Raw genomic sequence first — 16,538 nt, forward strand, 5'->3', positions numbered from 1 at the left:
CAAACGGCCCCTAACAGTTACCTGAGAAACTCTAGTCAATATCAAGAAAGTCAGAAACAGGAGGGCTGTATTTCGATTACAACCAAAAAGACAGTCCCTTAAACAGAAGATTTCCCTTTATTAGATGTCAAATCCTTTGCCACAGACTCCAAACACCTTCTTGCGCGATAGAATCATCCAGAACTCACTGTCTACTAAATAAAACGATATACAACAGTTACACATCTATTGCTTTGTTCTGAAAAAATGAAAAGCAACATTCTATGGTCATTAGTTCCTTCGTTAACAATTGGTACCAAATATTCTCCCAAGCTGCATGGAATAATGTTAGCTACCAGGGAAAGCACAGAAATCATAGAATGGAAACCCGAGTCCTATGAATTAGCTATATGTATATATACTGTTCTGAATATCGATAGGCAGAAGATGCATGCATTTAGTGAACATGGTTTGTATCTAATCCCGCAAGCAAGTCAAGTGGATTTGGTACTGTAGATGACATGCATGTGACCAAGATCATGGATGTACACATTATTCTCAGGCTGGTCTGCAGTGAGTTGAGTCAAAGTCCATGAGATCTGAAAATGAAGGTCAGAGCAGAGGAGAGCAGTACTACTGGGGATGGTGCAGGAAGGTGGGGGCAATGGTGATGATAGTGTTGGCAGTGAAAGGAGGTTGGGGGGGAAGGAGAGAAAGAAAAGGGTCATGAAGGGGTTGAGTTGCTCATGATGACGCCTAAGGGATAGAGGAGGCAGGAATCAAAAGGAAATTTAGGATTAGATGTTGGTGGGGGCAGCCAGGCTGCACTCAATTGCCTTCCTGACTCTCATGCTGAAATACACAAAAAGCTAAAAGCGAAATGGCCACATGAACATAGGGTTCCAAAGGAAAAGGACAAATGTTTAATAATTCCGTCTCACAGTACACATGTAAAATAAGATGAAAGGGAAAAGGTGATCAACTTTTTTTGACTACATGGGCAGCGGTCATGTGGCACAAAAGTGATGGTTCTTTTTGGGGTTTCAGCTTGATCCTGATGAGGACTTGGGCAAACTTGGTTTCTTCAATGGAAGTCTTGGGTAGTCATTTAGATCAGGTGAAGCTGCACATTTAAAAATGTATATTTCAGTCAAGAGAAGATACTTAAAAACTTGATGGGTACTGTCTCATCTTCCCCCTTTTCTAGTTTCTCACCAATGCTGCTTGACTATAGGTGATAGAAGCATAGACCCACAAAAGTTAGCTTTATATATGTGGATTGTGCTGCAAACAAGGTGAAGGTAGACTTGATGTTAATCTAAGCAAGTCAAGGTGAAAACTATGTTAAATTACAAGACATACAACAAAGGCCTATGCATGCATGGTCAGTGAAAACTACTCATGACTTGAATAAATGCATAGTGTGATATGTGTTTCTTCCCAGCTGTTGGTGGCATTTGTAGCTCGTTATGCATGGTTATAACAATCAACCCCACATTAAGGAATCTCCTTGGAATTAAAAAAAAATAAAGAAAAATAAAGAAAAGAAATCTGCCACCCCACTTTTAGGGCCCATTTGTATCAAGGACTTTCTTTTGGATGACAAACAAATCTATAAAGATCTTCCAACTTGACTTCCATTTGGAACACCTTTACAACAAGGTGTGAACCGTATATATCCTGAGACAAGGAAAAAGGTAGGCCCAGCACACGAACCGACATTTGAGTTTGCTCAGGATCTCTACCAGATATTGTACAATTATAAGACTGGACTCGAACTTTTGATCTTCTGCAATTTGAAACTCCAAGGTCTAACCACTTAGTTTGGTGAATAAAAATCATGTTGCCATAAATAAGAGCGGATGATGAATCATTACCAACAATGAATTTCAGTTTAATCCTTTTCTTATTGTAAACAACGGTAGCATGATAAATATTTAGACAATTGATGAAAATTCTTGGTCAAACTACATTGATGATGGTTGTCTGACAATTTTATGCATTTGAAAAAGGAATTGAGACCCTTTCTTCTTTATAGTTATGCTTATGCCTAATCTTGAACTTAATAATAAGCATCACCTCTGATAATGGTGGCAGCAAATGCAGGGTTAGAACTTAGAAGCTCCCGCATAATGATATTGCAAAGTGCATAAAACCATCCAGTACTAGTGCTAGCTCCAACGCATTAAATTATTTCACCTATGGCAGCAAAAGTTGGACCTGACACTTTCAGTCTGGACTTCTCATAAGCTGAGCGAGCGAGAGAGAGAGAGAGAGAGAGAGAGAGAGAGAGAGAGTTCTGCTGCCAACCCAGCTTTTCGCCTGTTCTTCAAAAGCTTCAAAAAGGATAGCAGTTGCGACATCTAAAACAAGAAGAGCAGGGCGTGCTTCCAATTTGTTCCTTGAGTGTTTGTGCCGGATGAATCATGAAAAGGAAGACACCTGGTCTTTCAAAATATAGAAAGAAAGAAAAGAAGAAAGAAAGGCCTCCAAAGATCGGAACGTTCACTTTCTAGTTCCCCCTTTACCTTTTCTCTTTTCATTCTTCTCTAGAATGGCTCCGCAGGCGGGAGTAATCACTGCTTTTCATATCTATCTTCAAGTATTTACTATTATGTCATGACTGTATATCTTGTCACATGAAGCATATTCATGGCATTCACGGATCAAGGGAACACTATTAGCTACAAGCTAGTTCTCTTTTTCCAAGCCCTCTGTGTGTGTGTGTTACTCCAAAGAGATCATGATTCATGATCAGGTTGTATCATTGCATTCACGTGCTTCCTGATACCTGCATGAAGAAGCGTATGTTGGCCAGAAACTATAGAGAAAATCATATGAAAGAGTCTTTCCTGTTCTATGCATCATTATTTTATAATTTTGTTGGTAGTCTATTTCCTGGATTCTCTACTTTTCTGCATTCCAAGAGAGAGAGAGAGAGAGAGAGAGAGAGACTACATGTAACGAAAAGTAACGACTGTGAGGGATTTGGGAATCAATCTTTCGTGTGCTAGAGGCTATCACTACATGAATACACAGAAGTTAGATGAACAAGGATGCTGCAATGATAGTTTGGATGATCGTGCAGACACTAGAGTTACGAAGTAAAGGAACTCCATAAGGACAACTTGATGGGCTTCAGCACGAGCAAGAGAGGGAGAGAAAGATCGATCAGAAAGTTTCGTTCCTGCTCCTAATACTAACTAGATGTTAAGATGGCGTGAACTAGATTCTATAATGATGCGGATTTCCTTTGTCTTTCTTTTCGAGAACGCCCACATATTCTGAACTGTGTGTTAGTGAATATGAACGGCATGCTGAAAGGGTCTGAAGAATCTGATCTAGAAATTCTCTTAAACACATTGATTAATCTGTCATAAGCAGACTTACGCAAACACACGAGAAAGAAGTGTGATGGCTAACCATGTGATTTTCATCACCTCTTGTTTGTATAGCTCTAGCTTGGCATCAAATAGCTTCTCCAACTGTCACCTTTAGGACATTAATTATAAGATTCAGAACTCGAAATACTGAAAACAGCTAATGGCTCATATGAATGAATACATATGGAGTTATTATTAGTTTTTGAACTTTAGACTGATGGGAATCAAGTGCGCCCGCACACACCCACACAGACGCACAAACAGACACAGGGCTAGAGCAGCACTTCTGGTTGACACCATAGTCCACCAGAACATGTTTTGGGGTCATTCTTAAACCATTTACCTTCAACTATTATAAGCTGTAGAATCATGGGAAGAAAGTAAAGCTGTAGATATTTCATGTCCTGGGAATTGATTGTTATGACGTACTGATTATGATTAACTAAAGTAACATTGTACACAAGCATGCTAAATTAATATGCATGATTAGACCAGAAATTAGTTTTGCTGCTTGATCAAAAGTATGTGTACTATATTATCTATGCAGTTCAAAAACTACAATCTCTCTCTCTCTCTCTCTCTCTTTGTCCCCTTCGCGCACACACACACACGTATACATTACACGTCCTATGCCATGGACGGCAGGGGAATATTTCCTGACTCTTCTCATTGGACTTCTCTGATTCCATAAAAAAATTATATGCACATACCTTGCTTAATCACAAGACAGCCAATGAGAAATGTCAGAAAATATTCTATTATTCCTGAAGCTGTCCATGGGATAGAGGAATATGTACCAGAGTACTTGTGTGATTCGTTCAAATAATGAACTGTCACAAAGTAAAACCATCTTTCCACTCTCAGGGACCACTAAATTGTAAACAAAGGACCATGGAAGAAGACCTATCATGTTTCACCTTCATTATGTATGGAGCTTATGGTTCCACTGACGCAAATCCGGTTGCTCTTAAGACGAAAAGCTATTTCTCATTAGAAGTCGAACCTCATATCCAAAGCAGGAAAATGATGATCCTGTTTTTTATTACAGGGAAGCCGGTGCCAAGGATCAGCAGTACGCTTTAACTCCACTGCTTTTCTTGCTATTGGAAGAACAGAATAGACACGATTGCATCTCGAATTCATACATCGGAACGTGAACCAAGCGTCGGTTTCTAGCTTTTCGACAATAATGATCAGATTGGTATGGTATAATTGGCAACCAAACTGAGATAAATGATTCAATAGTTAATTCTTAGTGTAATTGCATAGTCTGTGCACTAACTACACCCTATCAGGATTCCAGGATTCAAAAGCTCCAGTTTCATCGACGATGAAAACATTAAATTCGGGGACTTGATGAGGCGGCACTTATTGGCAGATAAGAGGATCGTAACTTGATCCAGCAAATTAATTAGGTCCTATAACGTTAGAAAAAAAAAAGAAAAATCATCAAATCCTTCTAGCAGCGAAACCCATCAACGGATCACCTTGGGCATGATGCAATTGTTCAACTTCGATGGGTTCAAACTGCCTTGGGATATTAAAGTGATAATGAAAATCTTCTGCTTCTGAGCATCAGACACTCAAACTTTTTGAATGAATGAACCAATGGTTATCGGCTCCGCCTTGATCGAGTACCCCATTGATGAAGGATGCAATGAACTCGCCGACAGCACGGCCTGATCAAGGCTCAGTTGAAAGCATCGTGGCAGTCGACGAGCAGCGAGGGATTATTTGGTTACGCTGATGCATGTGAATCCCAGTTAAATATATATTGGAAGATTCAAGAAAACGGTTAATTTTCATATGTTTATATTAATGTCGACCTTTAAATTTTGAAACCTGACCTCAAACGTAAACCACATACTGTAAGCAGTTGGAGTCATGGGCTAGAGAAGAAGGCCTATATCGTGGCAAAGCCATCATGCCTGACCAATCAAGGTGATGCTCGGCTCGGTCGGCTGCCGGTTCCGCCGCTGCCGCTTCCGCCACCGCCACCGCCACCGCCACCACCACCGCGACTGCAACCTTGACAGCTGGCCTTCGTGGCTGCATGCGTCCTGATCGCGTGAGATGCCCTGATGAATGACTAGAATGATGGAGGAGCAGGCCCCTATACAGGAAGGACATCCCTATAATCCATCTTCTGGACAAACAAAGACAGACTGTTATAAGGGGCGGGTTTCTGCGGAACCAAACGAGGGAACCATGATTTTATGTCAAATCTGAGTATCAGAGAGTTTTTAGAAGATGGGCATCCTTTTTTTCTTATATTTATTTCCTTTTTGCCCCAAAAGCGATCAGAGGCTAACAAGAAGAAGGGCACCATACAAGCACAAACAAATGCACCAGCACGCGGACACGTACACTCCTTTGGAACAATTATGTCAACCCGACCTGCTTGGTTTAGAGACCTGCATCCTCTTGATCAATGTCTCGTACGAAGGCAAAATGTCGGTTATCAGCATACCATCATTTCAGAAGCAGAGGGAGAGGGAGAGAGAGTACAGAAGTTATGAATGATTCAGACAGTCAAAAACCATGGCAACAGAGAAAGAGAGAGCGAGAGAGAGAGAGAAAGAGAGACTTGTCTATGTGCGCGATTTACTTCTAAAAACACACATGAACACCATCTTGGTCTAAGACCAAGATGGTCAAAAATGATGATAATGCGTTCAACATACAAGAGAGAGAGAGAGAGAGAGAGAGAGAGAGAGAGAGAAGGGTGATGATGGGCATCCGTAAACAGTAAGACGATGGACTACATGCCTGCAAGCTTACTGTTTACACCTGCAGATCCAGAGCATGTAAAATGGCAAAAAAATTGTAAAGAAAGATAGAAATGGAAAGCTGGGAGATGAGACGACTGACAGACGATGGGGGGGCAGAGCGACCAGAAAGAGACATAAAACCCTCCACACTTCAGCATCCACTGCCCTCTCAAAGTGTTTTCATTTGCTATTGATAGGTTAACCGGTAGCGTTAGGAAGCAACCGTCCCTTTCACTCTTTGATAAACAACAGCCACAGAAAAAGACCACCACCACCACCGGCACAAAATCTCATCCTGCACCCACTAAGCTTCTTCCAGCTGCACTCACAAATTGCACCTCCCACATCACAGACCCAAAGCAAAGGAAGAAGAAGTCAAATGGATACTCAATTTGGATGGGGAGAATTCTCCAACAACCCATTTTCAACAAGTTCAGAAGTCCGAGCAATGGATGATGATCTCGACGACTCCCCTTCCCATGCCTTCACGTTTCCTTCTCAGATTCAGAGCCATCCTCCTCAGTTCCTTGCAGGGTGTTTTCTTCCTCCAATATCTGCTGGCTTCAAGGGGAATAATAATTACATGGTGACCATGGATGGGTTTGGTTTTGTTTATTTGTGATCACATCTGTAACATATATATGTCAACATAGTAATGGGGACTATATTATTTTCTTGGTGTATGGTGGGGTTGTTGATCATTTTGCGTTGGATGGTGGTTTTGAACTTGAATCAGGTGGGTTGCTCGAATCAGAAGAGTGGTAATGATCACATCTTCAATGTTGGGGATGAAAATAATTGGTGACTCTCTCTCTCTCTCTCTCTCTCTCTTAGATGACCAGCTTTAATCAAGGGTGGGTGTCTACCATCTAGATTTGAGACAAGATTGCATTTTATCAGTATGGTAGTTACTCTTTTGTTGAACAGGTCCCCCAAGAAGGAACAGATCTTGATCAAGCCGGCTTTTTGCACTGATTTTTATGTGTTTTTATGATTTAAAAACCCTAACTTTCCACTTTCAGCTTTAGCAACTGAGCTATACCTGTATCAGCTTCTCTCTCTCATTTGTCTCTCTAATTTATCTCTCCCTCTCTCTCTAACTGCACATGCGTACTGTGGATGCATACAGGTGGGGGGGCATGCCGGCTGCCGGCGAGAAGGCCGGAAACGTGAAGGTGAGAAAGAAGAAGAGAGAGCCCAGATTTTGTTTCCAAACACGGAGTGACATCGATGTGTTGGATGATGGATATAAATGGAGAAAGTATGGACAGAAAGTTGTGAAGAACAGCCTTCATCCGAGGTATGTTTCTTCTCCCTTTCTTTCCATGATGCTATGCATCCGTACCCTGGAAATGTTCAGTTCTTATCTTCATGAAGAGTGATATGTAGCCATTAGCACACGGGTTAGATTCATGTGGCTTCTTGCTTTATCTCTGTGTCAATAGTCATCTGTTGAGCCAACTAGCCATGCACTATATATCCTATGCCTTCATGCTTCAAGTCTCTCTCTCTCTCTCTCTCAGCCCCCATAAACTGCAAATAACATGCAGTGCTCAGGGATTTATGGTTGATTGAGAGGAACTCAACCTTGCAGTTGGATACTTCTCTTGGGGAAGCTCTGCATTTGGAGTTACTATTAGCTGTCGATCGACACCTTTACAATATCTGGACCTCATGCTTAACAAATTATTTATGATATATTGGCTATACTTCTCATTCCACTTGAAAACAGAACGTATTATTTACAGACGATGGTGCATGGAGCATATTTTGATTGATTCAGTGATAAGATGCTCCCAACAAAAGAAATTGCCCTTTGTCATCTGTTGATAGTCTTTTAGCGTTCAAAGCTAAATGTGAAAAAGCAAGAAATGGTTATGCTAAAGAATGTCTGCAAGTTTGCTGATGATCGCTTGTATTTCTCATGGTATCATGCCTAAATGCGATGCTGACTTGATGAAAACAGTTGTAGTCAAAGCGACGAGCCATGTTCGAGAACACGTGAATGATCACCATTTTTATTCTTACAATAGCATGAAGGTGTCAGCTCAGTTGTGACCAGAAGAAAAAAAGTTCAGTTATTTGAGAAATGGATGCATTTTATTTCCCTGAAAGAGAACAGTGGTCTGCATGCATGTGTTCGGATAAGAGATGATTTCCTAGACCTGAATAATGAGAAAAAATAAAGAAAGTTGGACTAAGTTATGCCGCCGCATGCAATATTCTTAGATGTTAATTCACAGGTACTGCACATTGTGTAAACCAAATGGAAATTTCTATGCAAGTCAAACTTATAAAGTGCCATCAAGTAAGTTTCTTTTCTGCACTTCTTTCTAGGGATCTGACTTGCCTGTAGAGGCAACAACCTTTCCTCTAAGTCCACAAGAGCTACAGTACTCACGAGGCAAGAAATTACTATGGCTTACGTTAAGGCATTTAAATTCAAAGAGATCAAAGAGTTTGATGCTTAAAGCAATATAATATCTTTTTACTGCAAGGCTGAAGCAATATTCAGGAGATGCACCTGGCGAGCAAGAGTAATGGTCCCAAACGAGGCTTTTTATTTAGAGACAACTAAGAACAGAGAACAAGTATGTTCTAGGCCCCACAAGTTCCGATGCATTCCAAAAACTCAATAGTCAGCAGCCTCATTATGAGAGGTAAATAAACAAATAAATAATAAGAAGGCCCTGCTCATAATATTTTATCTCGCATTTTGTGCTTTTGATATCCATATTATATGTTTTAATTTTACCTCCCAGTCCCCACAAGTTCCAATGCATCCAGAAAACTCAATAGTTAACCTCATGATTAAAGGTAAGTAAATAAGGCCCTACTTCTAATGCATCTGATGTTTTGTGGTTTGATATAATTTATATTATATGTTTTAGTCAGAGTCCATCAAAAATCCTTTCAAGCAGTACTAATTACAGAAGTTTTACAGTACTGCATCTCTTCTCCCCATAAAACAAGTATGCATAAAAGTTTTGTGTAGCATCATTAATAAAGTGAACAGTTTTGGAGAACCAACTGTTGCACCAATAGACGGGAAAGTGAGAAATGAAGTTAATAATATTGGTATTCTAGTTCTAAATTCAGTTTTGTTCCACCTGAAGTTATATCAGATAGTTTATCATCCAGGTTTTGCACTAATTATTTGACCTTTTTTTTTTCTTTTGTGTGGCAGGAGCTACTATCGCTGCACTCACACAAATTGCCGCGTCAAAAAGAAGATTGAAAGGCTATCAGAAGATTGCAGAATGGTGATAACAACCTATGAAGGTAGACACACACACACTCCATGCAATGACCTTGATTCCACTAAGCATGAGTGTTTTCATTCTTTATAGAGACGCTAAGGAAGAAAACCTATTTTGAGGCTTAGGAAAAGCGGATGCTGACTTGGTGTACGTTCTTTGCTATTACTACCATTATGAAAACTCTCGACTTCTAAAACTCTCACGATCATGAAAGTTTTGTGGTTATAATAGCAACAAGTTTATATTTATATATATTATAACTCTGTTCATCATGATTTGACTGTTTTTTTTTTAAATAGCAGCAAGAAACTGCACGCGGAATGTGATAACTGCAACCTCTAGGGCATATATTTACTTAGGCCACTTGCGCAAAAGGTGGCGCCCGTAAGATCTTTGACTGCCAAAGCTCAAACCAAGAATAAGCTGTTGAAAGGATAGCATCGTTAGTGACATGGCCTTTTTTTACATGACTGAGTGCTATTTAATTAAGGTTGCGTTTGATAGCTTGGATTCTTAGATTCGAAGCTACATCTGAATGTGATAGCTTCTTAGATTCCAGACTGCATAAAAATGTGTGTTTTGAGAGATCTTCAGTTTAAATAAACTGAGAACCTAATACATGCTACATGTTAAAAGCCATGAATTTAAGGTCGAACGGAAGAGGATCACTGTAGTGAAACAAACACAAAGGCTATTACAAATTCCTTGTCTTTCTTTTTTATTTTCTATTTTTTCCGTTTGGAAAATTGTGGGAAAACCATTGCTCAAAGGCATGAAGACTTTTAAGTGCTTCAAGATTTTTAAGCTTTGCAAAAGAGTAGCACACCTAACTTTTAGCCTTGCAGTATGATATTTCCTCTTGTGATCAGATTGAACTCTTGGGGATTTGCTTGGAATCTTTTGCTCCACGAGAAGAGCTTGACATGCAATGTTTTACTGCAAATAATATTTGGCATATATATGCACATTTAGCTTTCATGCATCAAACAAAAGAAAGTTGTAACAGCTTATAACTGTGAGTGGGTGTCAGCGGAGGACATACTAATGTTAACTGAACCACGATATGAGCTAAAAGAGAGAAGCCAATCTGACACTTTTTCTTCACGTTTGTTTGACATTGTGGGTGTGCTTGTGTGCATGCGCACGCGTCTGTTCAAGGTTTGTCACTTTACTTATCATCTGTAGAGCAGAAACTAGTTGTTGCAGTATAAACTTGATTACGCATTTCTTCCCCAATGTGAAACAAATAAGGAAATTAGTTCAAAAGCAAGAGTTATGATCAATAGAATCAAGCATGTCTCTGTCATTACTGCTCTCGCTCGGCTGGAAAGAGAACGAGAACCGTGCAAGGTGCACAACCTTGAGAAAAGCTAACTCTACTTTGGCCCACTTTTATGAGTACATGTCAAGCATATATATAATACAAATATGCACAGACCTGTACATCTGCAAGCATGATCACGGGTTGCCAGCTTAGAAGCATGGTGATTATGTCCACGATATGTTAGCATGCACATACATAACAACTCTCTCTCTCTCTCTCTCTCCACACCCACCCACCCACCCACCAACAGATCTGAATACAATTGATGTGAAACGGATTCAATTTACATATAGCATATACACTTGATAATTGACAAGTGGAGTTTAGGTTCATTTTCCTTGATCTTACGTTGATTATCTAACACAAGCTGCATGGGGGAAGTAACCGACCCATGACCTAACTCCTAAAGGTGTGGTTGTGGTTGGTCAAACAGCTCATCAATTTTCTACATTCTTTAGTTCTAAAATTTTCTCTTTTCGTGATCCGTAGAAGAGTTGGTATTGTGTAAGAATCAATAAGTATGACAATTGCTAGGCTACTATAGTTGTTACAAGTGCTTGGTACCATAATTGTTTATATATATATGTATATGAAAATTGAACCGCTACACAGTCTATTAACCGTTTGATCTTAAGAGATCAGTGGGTGTTTGCGTTAAAAGAAAAAAAGAAAAAGGAAGAAACAATAGGCGACAACCTGCCACCACCACAGAGGGGAGGCCGTCGCTTCGATGCCCAACTGCCTGTAAAAAAAAAATTGCTGCCTGAATGGTAAATTTTTTACCCAGTGCCGCCATGGACAACCAGTGGCAAAATTTTTTTCCGTGGGGACTGGAGGGAGACCTTCGCAGTGCCGGTGATCCCTACCAACCGACACCGGCAGTCTAGGTCTGCTGGCGAGCCCTCGGCCGGGGTCGCCAGTGCCGCGATGGGGAGGCGACGGCCTCCCCATGCGGTGCTCGTCGACGTTTAATTTTTGTCTTAAGTTTTTCTTTTAAATGAAACGTTGAAACTTTCGATGTGCTAATGTTTGTTTCAAGTTTCCTCTATATATATATATATATATATATATATATATATATATATATATATATATATATATATATATATATATATATATATATATAACTAGTTATTTCATTTCAATATACGTAAGTAAACATATTTTGAGGCATGCCATGTGATATATTTATCTTCTACTTTATTATTAACCATGTAGAATTCACACGTTACTAGGTCGGCTTTCAATTTGTACTAGATATGTGCAGACACTATAATTCGAGAACAGGTTTGGCCTTGCCTCAGTCATCTGCACATTTATTGCCAAAGATATCAGCTTTCTCCTGTTAGATGATGCAATTTTATCGAACCATGGAAGGCTTAGATCGATTGCAGCATTGAGTTGTGCGTTATCTATAATATCATAAGAGAGGGTAGCTAAACCTAAATCTAGGCTGTATCTAATAATAATTGTTTTTAGATAACTGACCATTATGATATCATTCAATTAATACAATTGATCAAAACAATGTCATTGCTTTGAAACTGAAATCTCTTGAGATTAAATTCAAAATTCGCCAAGTTCACATTATAGTGCATTTAATCCAATTCCCCGGGGAGACAATTATGAAAAATCATGATGTATATTTTGAAGAAAAGACTAATAATTTGTGCTAATGAATGTCTGAAACCAATCGGTATATTAAAACAGGTACACATACACTAGTGAGCGATCGATGCGATGGGGTTCGATTCAGCTACAAATATCAAAACTAATGCGTGCAACCATTAATTGCCTACCCTTTGCCGCCACATCCTTTATGTTCTTTTGTCCCTTCATTTAGCTAGGAACGCTAGCCATTATCTTTAGTGGGCCTTCTACACACACACACACACATATATATATATATAGAGGGAGACACCAATAGTAACACAATAGTTTATTGTTGGATTGACCAAGTAGATGAACACAATTGAGGAAGTAGGCAGTTTGGTCATGGCAGGGGCAGAAGCAGGTGTGAGCAATTGCCCACGTTGACTCTCAAAAAACTTATTATTTTTATGTTGATATGTCCGAGCAATTGTTCTTATTTACATATTGGAGCCCTTTAAAATTTTATAATTTTATACCTATCAGTTAGTGCCTCTTAGCCGGAAGTTTCGTCGAATTTCATGTAAGTAAATATTATAGATATCATAGGCTGGACAATTGGCCACACTGTGCCTATACCTACATCACCCTTGCAAATTGGTTAAACAAAAAAAAATCTAAAATTGTTATTTACTACACTCAGTCCTGGGACATTCTTTTGTCTCATCATGTCTTAAGGCATGTCCCTTGTAATGTTGAACAATATATAGTACGTAGTTACAGACTATTTGCGAAAGCGCCTTCCGTAGATAGAGCATGGATGTCAAGCATGATGAAGCTACAGTTCCACCTCTAGAGACAAAGATGTACGTATGTAAAAAGTGCCATTGCCGGTTTCATTCGTTTCAAGTACTAGGCGGCCATAATAGCCGATGCATGATGCAGTGAAATATGCAAAGGCTTCTTCGGCTACTTTAGGCCTTCTGCTTCTTCTTTTTCTTCACGATCATTTGCAGGTAGAGGTAGGTTAAAATCAATGTGTAGAGGCTTATTTCTGCCCACATTGTTGGTCGGCTGCATATACATTGTCATATATCCACCTAGAGCCTGGCCAGTAGGGAAACGTCTAACGCAGATAGAGCACTCATGGATTCGGATTCCGACCTGGATACAAGTTGAGGTGGTTGTGAATGCTTGCACCTATATAAGCAACTCCTAGGTAGAACTCACAGTCTCGTCCCTTTCCATGTATCTCAAGCATGGATGCCAAGCACGATGAAGCAGCAGTTCCGCCTCCAACGACGATGATATACGTGTGCAAAAAGTGCCATCATCGGTTTCGTTCGTTTCAAGCACTAGGTAGTCATAATAGCTGATGCAAGATGCAGTGAAATGGCTTCTTCGACTACTTCACGTTTTTTGCTTCTTCTTCTACTTTACAATCACCAGCAGGTAAAGGTAGGTTAAAATCAATGTTGAGAGACTTTTTTCTGCCCACATTGTTGGTCGGCTGCTTATGTATGGTCATATGTCTACCCAGAGCCTGGCCAGTCGGAAAGCACCTTTCGTAGATAGAACACTTATAGATCTAGATTTTGACCCAGATACAAGTTGAGGTAGATGTCAATGATTGCACCTATATAGGCAACTCTTAAGTAGAACTCTCAATATCGTCCCTTTACATGCAATTCGAGCATGGATGTCAAGCACGATGAAGCTATAGTTCTGCCTTCGATGATGAAAATGTACATATGCAAGAAATGCCATCATCGGTTTCGTTCATTTCAAGCACTAGGTGGTCATAGTAGCCGATGCAAGATGCAGTGAAATATGCAGAGGCTTCTTCGACTACTTTAGGTCTTGTGCTTCTTCTTGTTCTTCACGTTCATCAGTAGGTAGAGGTAGGTTAAGGTCAATGTGTCAAAGCTTCTTTTTGCCCATATTGTTGACCGACTGTCTGTGCAAGTTTGTATGTCTACTCAGAGCCTGATCAGTCGCGAAGCGCCTTTCGTAATTAGAGCACTCATGAATATGAATTCTGACGTATATACAAGTTGAGGTGGTTGTGAACAGTTGCACCTATATAGGCGACTCCTAGGTAGAACTCCCGGTCTCGTCCCTTTCTATGCAACTTGAGCATGGATGCAAGTACGATAAATGTGCAGTTCTGTATTCGACGATGAGGATGTACGTGTGCAATAAGTGTCATCGCCGATTTCGTTTGTTTCAAGCACTAGGCGGTCATAGTAGCCGATGCAAGATGAAGTGAAAAATGAAGAGACTTCTTCGACTACTTCAGGTCTTCTGCTTTTTTTTATTCTTCACGATCATCAGCAGATGAAGGTAAGTTAAGATCAATGTGCAGAGGCTTCTTTCTACCCACATTGTGTTCAACTACCTCTACAAGGTCATATGTCCACCTAGAGCCTAGCTAGTCGAAAAGCTCTTTCCATAAATATAGTGCTCATGGATCTGGATATTGATCCAGATACAAGTTGAAGTGGTTGTAAACGTTTGCACCTATATAGGCGACTCTTAGGTAAAACTCCAATATCGTCCATTTTCATGCAACTCGAGCATGAATGCCAAGTACAATAAAACTGCAGTTCTACCTTCGGCAATGAAAGTGTACGTGTGTTAGTAAGAAGTGTCGTCGTCAGTTTCATTCGTTCCAAACAGATGTAGATTAAGACCAATGTGCAAAGGCTTCTTTCTACCTACATTGTTAGTCGGCATGGTCATATGTCCACCCAGTTGGGAAGCGTCTTTCGCAGAAAGAGCTCTCATGGATCCAAATTATAACCCAGATACAAGTTGAGGTAGTTGCGAACGCTTGCACCTATATAAGCGACTCCTACGTAGAACTCTTAGACTCGTCCCTTTCCTACAAACCGAGCATGAATACCAAGCACGATAAAGCTGCAGTTTTGCCTCTAGCGATGAAAGTGTATGTGTACCAGAAGTGCCATCACCAGTTTCATTCATTTCAAGCACTAGGCAGCTATAGTAGCAAATGCAAGATGAAGTGAGATATGCAGAGACTTCTTTGGCTACTTCAGGTCTTATGTTTCTTATTCTTCTTTATGAAGTTGGAGGTATGTTAAGATCAATTTGCGGAAGTTTTTTTCTGCCCACATTGTTGGCCGGCTGCTTGTGCATGGTCATATGTCGACCTAAAGTCTGGTAAGTCAAAAAGCGCCTTTTTGCAAATAGAGCTATCCTGATTCTGACCTGGATATAAGTTGAAGTGCTTGTGAATGCTTGCACTTATATAAGTGACTCCTAAGTAGAAATCTCAATATCGTCCATTTACATGCAACTCGAGCATAGATGCCAAGTATGATGAAACTGTAGTTCTGCCTTCGACGACGAAGATGTACGTGTACAAGAAGTGTCAAGTTTCGTTCGTTTCAAGCATTAGGTGGCCATAGTAGTTGATGCAAGATGCAGTGAAATATGCAGAGGCTTCTTCGACTACTTTAGGTCTTGTGCTTCTTCTTGTTCTTCATGTTCATCAGTAGGTTGAGGTAGGTTCAGATCAATATGCCGTAACTTTTTTGCCCATATATTTGGCCGACTGCCTGTGCAAGTTCATATGTCTACCCAGAGCCTTATCAGTTGTGAAGCGCCTTATGCAATTAGAGCACTCATGGATCCGGATTCTGATGCAGATATAAGTTGAGGTAGTTGTGAACGCTTGCATCTATATAGGCGACTCATAGGTAGAACTCTCAATCTCGTTCGATCTATGCAACTCGAGCATAAATGCCAAACACAATGAAGCTACAGTTCCGTCTCCAGCGACGAGGATGTACGTGTACCAAAAGTTACATCGCCAATTTCGTTCGTTTTAAGCAATAGGCGGCCATAGTAGCCAATGCAAGATGGAGTGAAATATGCAGAGGCTTCTTCGGCTACTTCAGGTCTTCTGCTTCTTCTTATTCTTCACGATTATTACCAAGTGGAGGTAGGTTAAAATCAATGTGCAGAGGCTTCTTTCTGCTTACATTGTTAGCAACTGCCTTTGCATGGTTATATGTCTACCTAGAACCTAGCGAGTCGAAAACTCATTCCGCATATAGCGTACTCATGAATCTGGATTCTGACTCGAATACAAGTTGAAGTGGTTGTGAACGCTTGCACTTATATAGGCGACTCTTGGGTAGAACTCCCACTATAATCCCTTTCCATGCAACTCGAACATGGATGCCAAGCATGATGAAATTGTAGT

At 40.2% G+C, this 16,538-nt stretch overlaps 1 protein-coding gene across 2 annotated transcripts; it reads left to right on the forward strand.

Moving 5' to 3' along the window:
- The first annotated feature begins 6,122 nt into the window (after nucleotides 1–6,122).
- On the forward strand, nucleotides 6,123–10,502 carry LOC116253404 (probable WRKY transcription factor 12). Of its 2 annotated transcripts, XM_031628205.2 has the most exons (5): nucleotides 6,123–6,719; nucleotides 6,870–6,934; nucleotides 7,263–7,433; nucleotides 9,321–9,415; nucleotides 10,263–10,502. In XM_031628205.2, the coding sequence occupies exons 1-5, from the start codon at nucleotides 6,513–6,515 to the stop codon at nucleotides 10,265–10,267; spliced, it is 543 nt and encodes a 180-aa protein (XP_031484065.1). In that variant the 5' UTR covers nucleotides 6,123–6,512; the 3' UTR covers nucleotides 10,268–10,502. The 2 variants fall into 2 exon arrangements, with proteins under 2 accessions (XP_031484065.1, XP_031484064.1); XM_031628204.2 differs by lacking the exon at nucleotides 10,263–10,502 and having other exon boundaries at nucleotides 6,125–6,719; nucleotides 9,321–10,202.
- The last annotated feature ends 6,036 nt before the right edge of the window (nucleotides 10,503–16,538 follow it).

This window comes from Nymphaea colorata, chromosome 4, assembly GCF_008831285.2.
Source record: "Nymphaea colorata isolate Beijing-Zhang1983 chromosome 4, ASM883128v2, whole genome shotgun sequence".
NCBI classification, from domain to species: Eukaryota; Viridiplantae; Streptophyta; class Magnoliopsida; order Nymphaeales; family Nymphaeaceae; genus Nymphaea; species Nymphaea colorata.

Coding starts and splice junctions, on each gene's coding strand:
- LOC116253404 (XM_031628204.2), top strand. CDS start 6,513: ATGGATACTCAATTTGGATGGGGAGAATTCTCCAACAACCCATTTTCA. Junction 6,720..6,869: donor AGGGGAATAATAATTACATG/GTGACCATGGAT, acceptor AACTTGAATCAG/GTGGGTTGCTCGAATCAGAA. Junction 7,434..9,320: donor AAGAACAGCCTTCATCCGAG/GTATGTTTCTTC, acceptor TTTGTGTGGCAG/GAGCTACTATCGCTGCACTC.